Raw genomic sequence first — 9,397 nt, 5'->3', positions numbered from 1 at the left:
GGAGGAGACTGTCGGCAGCGCCATGGGGACACGTGGTGGACAGCGCCTGGTGCTGAACAGCCGGATTGGGGTGGGGGGGGGCTGAGGGGAGCAGTTGGGTGGGCTGAGGGGACACGGGGGGGGATAATGAGACCCCCCCCAAATCCCAGCCCCATTCAAAGACACTACAGCCATGATGGGGCGGGGGGGGCACACAAGGATACAGCCCTGGATTAATTAATTAGTTCATTAATTAACAGCAGGAGGGAGGCGTACAGGGCAGCACGTCTCATTATGAGAAAGAGCCCCCCCACCGTCCAGTGAAAGGGGGGGGCCATGCAAACACCCCCACGGCAAAAACGGAACCAGCCCCTCCCCGTCCACTTCCTGCCCCTCCCTCCCCCCCCCCTCAGTGCAGGCCTCCCAGGGCGGGGGGGCCAATTGGGGGCCGTGGTGACATCCCCCCCCCACACCCCCCCCCCGGAGTCTCAATTCTCTTTGTGGCAATGTGGGCTCCGATCACTGCTCCCCCCCCCCCCCCCAACCCCCCCCGGAATTGGGGCACGGGGAACCTCTGCCCCCTCCCTCCCCCAGACCTGGTTTTACCATCGGGGGGGGCGGAATATCAGCGGTGTGGATGGGGGGGGTCACAACTCGTGGTCGTCAGAGTCGCCGTGGGAGGGGGGGGGCGGGGGGGACTCGTTGCGGCCCCCCCAGACGAAGCGGTAATTGTCCTCCAGCGCCTGCAGCCGCCGTCGCTCCTTCTGGGCCTCCTCCGAGCCCTGCAGCTGCGGGGGGGGCACAACGGCTGCCCACATCGCGCAGCCCGCAGCCCCTCCTCCCCCCACATCCGCCCCCCCCCGCCCCCATACTTGCTTCCCCCCCGTGCCTTAACGCCCCCCCACTTCCCCCTCATTAGTTCCTCTTCCCCCCCATCTCAGCCCCCCCCCCCATTGCCTCACTCTCCCCCCACGCCCAAAGCTCAGCTCCTCCCCCCCCTCCCCGTAACTCATTTTCACCCCGTTGCCCCCCCCACCCCCTTCTGGTGCCTCAGACCCCCCCCCCCCCCACCCACCAGGACATTGAGGAAGATGTCCTTCAGGTTCTTGGTGTCCTCATCTGACAGCCACTGCACGTCGTCCCCCCCCGCGTCCCCCCCCGCCGTCACGATGGTGATCCGGATCTTTCCTGGGGCAGGAAGCACTGAGGGGGGGGTCTGAGCACCGCGCCCCCCCCACCACATCCCCCTCCAGCCCCTTTACCTTCCGCTCGCAGCCCCTCCTTGGCCAGCAGCTCCTTCACTTCGCCTTCCAGCTGCTGCAGCCGGGGGGGGCCCCGTGCCACCTCCTGCACGCGGCCCCCCCCCACTACGGGAACAGCGCTGTGTCACAGGGGGGGCACAGGGGGGGCTTTGGGGGGGTACGAGTGGTACTGGGGGAGGACGGGACGTGGGGTGGTGCCAGTAATGGGATCGGGGCGGTGCTGGGGGGCACAGAGCACAGGGTCGGTGCAGCGGTCACGGCTGCAGTGAGGGTCTGGGCTCACCGGGCGTTTGTGGGGCGGGGGGGGTCGGGTTCAGCCGCGCTCCCCCCGGCGCTCTCTCCCTCCTCCGGGTCCTTGGCGGTGGGGGGGGGGCTCGGGGGGGCGGCGCCGTCCAGCCGCTCCATCAGGCGGCGCAGCGTCGCGGCCAACGAGGAGGAGGCGCGACGACGGTCAAAGTCCCCTTTCAGTCCCTCCGCCTCCAGCTCGTCCTCCACCTGCGGGAGGGGGGGCGGTGGGTGTCAATGAGGGGGGGGGGCAGCCGGGGGGCGTCAGTGGGGGGTGATCGGGGCGCCCCCCCCCGCCCCCACCTCATTGATGATGTTGTCGAACTCCTTCTCCATCTCCGTCTTCACCTCCTCCTTCAGCTGCGCCATCTGCTCCCGTGGCAGCAGGACCCCCCCCAACTCCTTCTCAAAGCCCCCCAGGAGCTCAGCGTCCTCCTCTTCCTCCTCCTCCACCTCTTCCTCCTCCTCGGGGCCGGGGGGGTCGGAGCTGGGGGGCTCCGGGCTGGGGGCTTCCTTGGGGTCGGGGGTCTCGGGGTCCTTCTCCACCCGCTGCTCTCCGCCCTTCTCCTGGGCCTGGAGGGAAGGGGAGGGCTCAGCCCTGGGGGGGGCCAGACAGGAAGGGGGGGCAGCAAACAAGGAGCCCTCAGACCCACAGGGACAACCCCGGGGGGGGTGGTGATGGGGAAACTGAGGCACAGAGGGGAGGGCCGGGGGGGAAACCACAGCCCAGACCCCCCCCAGAACACACGCACCTTCCGGGCGCTCTCCTTCAGCTCCTCCAGGAACTGCAGCAGCTCCCGAGGGCTCCGGATCACTTTGAAGTGGATCTTCTTGGGCCGTCTGCGATGGGGGCGGGGAGAAAGTGGGGTGGGATGGGGGGGGGGACAGAGGGGGGATGCGGCGGGGATGGGGTGCGAGGGGACGGGGAGCCGAGCCGCCAGGGGACGCCGTGGGGACGGGGCTGCATTGAGGACCCACCGGCCGTGCGGGCGCTGCTGGCCGTTCCCGGCGCCGAGTCCTGCGGATGGAGGCAGCAATGGGGATGGAGGCAGCAATGGGGCGGCAGCGGGGTGGGGGTGTCCCGCGCTCAGCCCCCCCACCCCAACCCCCCCCCAGGTAACGGCGGCGCCCCCGGCACACGCGGCACTCACTGCACCGTCCCGCTGCGCGTCCGGCTCCGGAGCAGCGGTGGGGACAGCGCCGGTGTCACTGTGCGGGGCCTGGGGGGGCGCCGGGGGGGGGCCGTGGCCGTCCCTGTTGCTCCAGATGCGGCTGTCGAGCGTGCGCAGCTCCTCCGAGATCTCCTCCACCTTGCGCTTGGTGTCCGCTGGGCTCGGCGACAGCAGCAGCTCGTCACAACACCAACAACACCCGACCCCCCCCAACCCCTGGGCAGCCCCCACTCCCAGAGACCCCCCCAACCCGACCCCCCCAGTACGACCCCCATCCACCTCACGGACCCCCCAACCCCAAACCTCCCCCCCAACTCCCCGACCCCTCTATCCCGCTCCCCCCCAACTCCCTCACCCTCAGACCCCCCCCCCCATCCCCCCACTCACAGACTTGTGCTCGGACGTAGTGCACGTACTGCTGGGGGCTGAGGGCCGGCTGGCAGCGGATGTGCAGCGGGGCGGCGCTGGGGGGGGGCCGCAGCCAGGGGTGGTGGCAGAGCCGCGCCGTGTGAACCGTCAGCACGTAGGAGCATGACTGCGGCTCGTCCACGCGCGCGATGTGATCCGCAGCCCCCTCCTCACACACAAACTGGGGCAAACGGCGTCAGCCCCACGGCGGGGGGACACTAAGTGGGGGGGGGGGGGGAGGGGGGGTCTGCTCCGCGCTCACCCGCACTTCAGCCTCCCTGGGGGATCCGGTGAGGTCGCAGCGGGAGCCGTTGCCGTAGGTCTGGCTGTGGTAGCGCTTCAGGCGGTGCTGGGTGGAGGCCTGGGGGGGGGTGGGGGGGGGGGACACCAACGGGTGGATGGGGATGTGGGACCCCCACGGAGTCGGGCGGCCCCTGCAGGGCTGTGCACCCACCTGGGCTGCTGCATCGTCCCAGTCGAAGGCCGACTGGAAGTGGCCGAGGAAGAGGATGTCACCTTTGATCTCTGAGTCTGGGGGGGGCACATGGGGTGTTGGGGGTGGCAGCAGTGGGGGGGGGAATGAGGCAGTGGGGAGGGTGGCACTGGGGAAGGGAAAACAGGGTGTGGGGGGGGAGGGCATCTGGGGGGGAGGACACACACACACGTTTGGAAGGACGGGGGGCGGGGGGGACAGCCCTGACACCCCCATGTGGGGGTCACAGACACACTCCCCCACCTGGGGGGGGACAGACGCACCTTCCACGTGGTACTGCTGGATGTGCTTCCCATAGCAGAAGCGGTACGTCCACCAGTCCTTGGTCTGCGGGAGATGGGATGTTGGGGATGGGGGGGGTTGGGGGGCAGCACAACATGCCTGACCCCCCCCACCTCCCCACACAGACCTTGAGCAGGCAGGGCGCCGTGGCCATGGGGCGCAGCAGCTCCGCCACCCCGGAGCCGTTGTAGGGCCGCGCTTCGGGGGGCGGCGCGGGGGGGGCGCTGAAGGGCGGCGGGGGGCAGACGGCACTCATAGCGCTGCTGGAACACCGAGGACACCGTCACCACGTCGGCTGCCTGGTGCTGGGGGGGCACAAAGAGGGGGGGGAGGTTTGTAGGGTGACGCCGCTGGGGTGGGGGAACACAAGGGGACCCCTGGGTGACAGGAGGGGCCCCACAGGGCCAGGCCGAGGGGGGGATGGGTGACACAAAGGGACCCCCGGGGCTGGAACGGGGGGTTGGGAGACACAAGGAGACCCCCAGGGCCAGGCCGAGGTGGGGGGTGACCAAGCGGAGCCCTGTGGTGGTGGCGGGGGATCGGCGTCCCCGGGGCGGGGAGCCCCAGTCAGCGCGGCGCGATGGGGCAGACTTTGCCCTGTGACGTGCCCCAGCCGCACCGACAGCATTACGGAAGCGGCTGCTGAGCGCTGCTCTGGGTCACCGTCACGGTCACCGCCATCACCAGCATCGTCACCCGCCTCGTGGCGACGGACGCAGCCCCCGAACTCAGGTACGGCCCCACAGGGACCCCCACCCATTCCCAGCCCCCCCCGCTGCCACCCCACATCTGCTGCCACCCCCAGACCCCCCTTCCTGCCCACATTTCCTGCCGGGCCCAGCGCTGCTCCCCCGCCTCCCCCTCCCCCCACGGCTGCTCCCAGCGTGTCCCACAGTGTGTCCCACAGTGTGTCCCACAGTGTGTCCCCACAGTGAGTCCCACAGCCCACCCCATCAATCCCAGTCTGGATCTGGGGCCCCGATCCCACCACCCGGCCCCATTTCGGGTCGGGCTTCAGGCTGCTGCCGCTCCCACCGCCCCACCCCGTTACCCGTCCCCATTACCCGTCCTGTTCCCATTACCTGTTCCCATTACCCATCCCATCCCCATTACCCACCCCATCCCCATAATCCATCCCATTCCCATTACCCGTCCCCATTACCCATCCCATTCCCATTACAGACCCACCTCCCCATCCCACCAGCGCCCCTTCCCAGTTCCCCCCTCCATTCCCGGTTCCGTTCTCCTATTACCGGCACCCCCTGTCCCTTCCAGCGCCCCCTCCCGCTGTCCGTACCCCACCTGATGCTCGTTCCCGTTCCATTTCCCGTTCCCATTTCCCGTTCCCATTTCCCGTTCCCATTTCCCGTTCCCGTTCCCATTTCCCGTTCCCATTTCCCGTTTCCATTCCCGGTTCCTGTTCCCGGTTCCTGTTCCCACTCCCCGTTCCCGCCCCCCCCGGTTCCCCCCGGTTCCCCCCGGTCCGTTCCTCTCTCTGTGCCCCCCCCCGCCCCGTTCTGGTCACCTGCCCGGCCAGCACAGGTTCCCTGCTGATCTCCAGCCCGTAGACCATCTCGCTCAGCTCCCGCAGGTTCAACGCGGCGTTTCCCGCCCGCAGCGCCGCCAGCAGCGCCAGCGCCAACCGCAGCGCCGCCGCCATCTTGCCCCGCCGCCCCGCTTCCGCCCGCCGCCTCGCTCGCTCGGCCCGCCCCTCCCGGCCGGCCGCGTCGCGATTGGCCGATTGGCCGTCAGTCGGCGAGGAGGGAGCCTCCTATTGGCTGCCAGGCGGGGAGGGAGCAGCCCCCTGGATTGAGGTCGCTGAGGGAAGGCGGCGGCGGCTCCGTGCGCGCCGGCGATTGGGCCGAGTCATCGCGGTCGCGGCCAATGAGAAGGCGCGGCTCAACCCCGCGGGGTGCCGCAGTCCCGCCCCTTAAAGGCGCGGCGTCGCAGCGCGCTCCCATTGGCCGAGCGGGATGCAGGCGATTCCCGCCTCCTGATTGGCGGAGGCGGCGGAGCATCCCGGGGTGGGGGGGGGGGGAGGTGCGGGGGAGACGGGCGGTGGCAGTCACGTGATTACCGGGATCAGGGGCGGGGGGGGAGGTTGAGGGGCGGTGGGTCCGATCCCCGCGGGGCTCATTGGGGTTCATTGAGCTCATTGGGCTCATTGGGGCTGGGGCTCATTGGGTTCATTGGGCTCATTGGGGCTCATTGGGCTCATTGGGCTCATTGGGCTCATTGGGCTCACTGGGCTCATTGAGCTCATTGGGCTCATTGGGTTCATTGGGGCTCATTGGGCTCATTGGGGCTCATTGAGCTCATTGGGGCTGCGGGGGGGATCCCTCCGTGCTGCTGCCAGGTCCGAGCTCCCCCCCCGGGCGCCGCCCCGCAGTGCTGCCGCCCCCCGGCACACCCCACTGAACCCCTCTCCCCTTCTCTTCCCCCCCACCCCCCCCGCTGCCCCCATCCCCACCCGTCGCCCCCCCATCTCCCTCACCCCCATCACCCCCCCGATCTCCCCCCCCCCCTTTATCCCCCCCCTTTGTTCCCCCCGCCCCCCCCCCGTCCTCCCGCTCTCAATGACTCCGTTGTTCGCTCCGCTCCCATCGTGGGCGCAGATCCCGCCCTGCGCCGCCCCCCTCTTTTTCACGCCCCCCCCACTTCGTGTCCCGGACCCGCCCCCCCCCCCCCCCTTCCCCCCCTCCCGCCGCTCCCGGAGCTGCGGCGGTGCCGTTCCGGTTCGGGTCCACCGGGGGCGCACTGATTCCCTCCCCCCCCCCCCCCGGACCGGTACCGGTGCGGCCGCGGAGCTCCGGGAGGCGCCGTCAGATCCAGGTACGGCCCAGCCGAATCGCGATATGTCGCGTCGGGGGGGGCGGGGGGGGAACACGGCACCTGCCCCACGAAATCCCTACAACGACATCAGCGGCCGCCGCATCCCCCCCCCCCCCCCGGCCCCAACACCCACCACATTCCGGGGCCTCACAGCCGCCGCCCCCCCCCAGCCGCCCCCCCCCCACTCGGCCCCGCCGACCCCACCGGCATCTCCCCGACCTCACCACCCCCCCCACCCCGCCCCATCACCCCCCATCGCCCCCCATCACCCCCCGTAGGTCCCTATGTAGGTTGTGGGGTTATTTTTTATGCGGGGGGTGGGGAGGCAGTTGGGGGTTCCCCCCCACTATAGATCCCATGTGGGTTAGGGGGCTATTTCTTGGGGGGGGGGGGGGGGTATGTTGGGGTGTATTTTGGCTCCCCATGTGGCTGATGGGGTTGTTTTTAGGCGGGGGGGGGCGGAGTGATGGGGGTGGCCTCCCTTCTCCATGTGGGTTATGGGGCTGTTTCTTTGGGGGGGGGTCATGCTGGGGGGATTCACGCACCACTTGTGCCCCCCCCCCCCACATTCCCTCATTACCGGGGGGCGTTGGGGGGGACTATGGGGTTGTGTGCCCCCCCCCCGGTGCCACCCTGTCCCCATCCCCAGCCACCCCCCATCTGCTGCTGAGGGCAGAGCCATGAGTGTGGGCTGAGCCCCCCCCGACCCCCCCCGGGAGCGGCGTCCACGCTGAGGTGAGGGGGCTGGGGGTGGTGCGGGGGGGACTGGGAGGCACTGGTTTGTATTGGGTTGTACTGGTTTGCACTGGGGCCACCGGGTGGAACTGGGGCCACTGGGTGGCGGTGTGGGACACTGGAAGGCACTGGTTTGTACTGAGAACTGAATGGAACTGGGAGCACTGGGAGCACTGGGAGCACTGGGAGCACTGGGTGACACTGGGTGGCAGTTTAACCGCCTGGGAACCATTATGAACCAGTGAGAACCAGGACCAACCCCCGTGTACCAGTATAAACCAGTGTCCATAGTCATTCTTACTGCTTCAAACTGGTGCACGCTGGTTTATACTGGTGCCAGACTGGTTCCCAGGGGTTCACACTGGTGTGCACTGGTTTCTTTGTTCTGGTGCATGTCGATTCCTACTTGCACCCACTGGCTTTTACTGGTTTGTACTGGTTTATTCTGATTCTCACTGCTTTGTACTGGTTCTTGGGGGTTCATACCGGTTCTCACTGGTTTATACTGGTTCTCAGGGGTTCATACTGGTTCTCACTGGTTTATGCTGGCTCTTGCTGGTTTATACTGGTTCACAGGGATTTGTATTGGCTCTCACAGGTTCATCATGGTTCCCAGGGGTTCCTACTGGTTCTTACTGGCTTTTACTGGTTCCTACTGGTTCACGCTGGTTCTTACTGGCTTTTACTGGTTCTTACTGGCTCCCTCTCCCCTCTCGCAGCTGGTCCCCGCTGGTCCCGCAGCCCCGCAGGATGCGGCCGGGCCCGAAGCCGCTCTGCCTGCTGCTGCTGGCCTTGGCCTCGCTGGCGGCGCTGCTGCTGCACCTGTGTGCCCCGAAGCCCCCCCCCCGCAGCGTGGACCTGCGGCACCCCCAGAGCGAGCGCCTCCCGCCCCCCCCGCCCGGAGCCCCCCCCCCGCAACTACCCGCACATCGCCTTCCGCCTGAAGGACGACGTCATGGGGTGAGGGGGGGCAACGGGGGGTGGGGGAGATGGGAACTGGGGGCACTGGGGGGAGGGGGGGCAATGGGGGTGATGGGGATGATGGGGGATATTGGGGCGATGGGGGGCGATGGGGTCATAGCGGTGTGGTGATGGGGCCATAGGGGGGATGGCAAAATGGCGGGGTGGTGATATGATGATGATAAGGAGATATGGAGAGATGATAACATGGGGATACGGCGACGTGATGGTGATAACGTGATAACATGGGGGTATGGCGATATGGCCACACAGTGACATGATGGTGTGGCCATATGGTGGCATGGCGACATGGCGATGTGATAACATGGTGCTGATATGGTGATATGATGATATGATGGTATGATATGATGGTATGATATGATGATATGATGGTATGATATGATGGTATGATGGTATGATATGATGATATGATGATATGATGGTATGATGGCATGATGATATGATGGTATGATGGTATGATATGATGGTATGATATGATGATATGATGGTATGATATGATGATATGATGATATGATGATATGATGGTATGATGATATGATGGTATGATGGTATGATATGATGATATGATGGTATGATATGATGGTATGATGGTATGATATGATGGTATGATGGTATGATATGATAATATGATGGTATGATATGATGATATGATGGTATGATATGATGCTATGATGGTATGATGGTATGATGATATGATGGTATGATATGATGGTATGATGGTATGATGGTATGATATGATGATGCTATGGCCATACAATGGCGCTGTGATAACACGGTGCTGACCCGGCGCCGCGGTTCCGCCCAGGCTGCTGCCCCGGAACGCGTGCTCGTGCGATGCGGAGCCGGGGCTGCCGCTGCCGCTGTTCGGGCAGAGCCGCAGCGTGGATTTCGGCAGCGCCTTCGGCCCCGACGAGCTGCCCCGGCTGCAGCGGCTGCGGGAGCGAGAGTTCCGGCGGCACCGGCTGCGA

The 9,397-nt window shown here is 66.8% G+C and overlaps 1 protein-coding gene and 1 long non-coding RNA gene across 2 annotated transcripts; one reads left to right on the top strand and one right to left on the bottom strand.

Moving 5' to 3' along the window:
• Positions 1-600: 600 nt before the first annotated feature.
• OS9 (OS9 endoplasmic reticulum lectin) lies at positions 601-5,858 on the bottom strand. Its single transcript, XM_072357970.1, is given in 16 exon segments — positions 601-767; positions 1,055-1,167; positions 1,242-1,346; positions 1,525-1,560; positions 1,562-1,736; positions 1,830-2,099; positions 2,279-2,404; positions 2,407-2,544; positions 2,678-2,853; positions 3,086-3,287; positions 3,369-3,467; positions 3,561-3,637; positions 3,863-3,926; positions 4,009-4,107; positions 4,109-4,186; positions 5,407-5,858. Coding segments are annotated over 16 exon segments (2,034 nt in total). The 5' UTR covers positions 5,542-5,858; the 3' UTR covers positions 601-626.
• Positions 5,859-6,583: 725 nt separating this feature from the next.
• Positions 6,584-9,390, top strand: LOC140263200 (uncharacterized). Its single transcript, XR_011905887.1, has 4 exons — positions 6,584-6,713; positions 7,363-7,448; positions 8,168-8,408; positions 9,235-9,390. It is a non-coding gene; the product is annotated as an uncharacterized lncRNA (long non-coding RNA).
• Positions 9,391-9,397: the final 7 nt, after the last annotated feature.

The sequence above is a fragment of the Excalfactoria chinensis genome, chromosome 28 (genome assembly GCF_039878825.1).
Source record: "Excalfactoria chinensis isolate bCotChi1 chromosome 28, bCotChi1.hap2, whole genome shotgun sequence".
Taxonomy (NCBI): Eukaryota; Metazoa; Chordata; class Aves; order Galliformes; family Phasianidae; genus Excalfactoria; species Excalfactoria chinensis.
The sequence above is the reverse complement of the archived record's forward strand: the minus strand, read 5'-3'. Positions and strand labels throughout refer to the sequence as shown.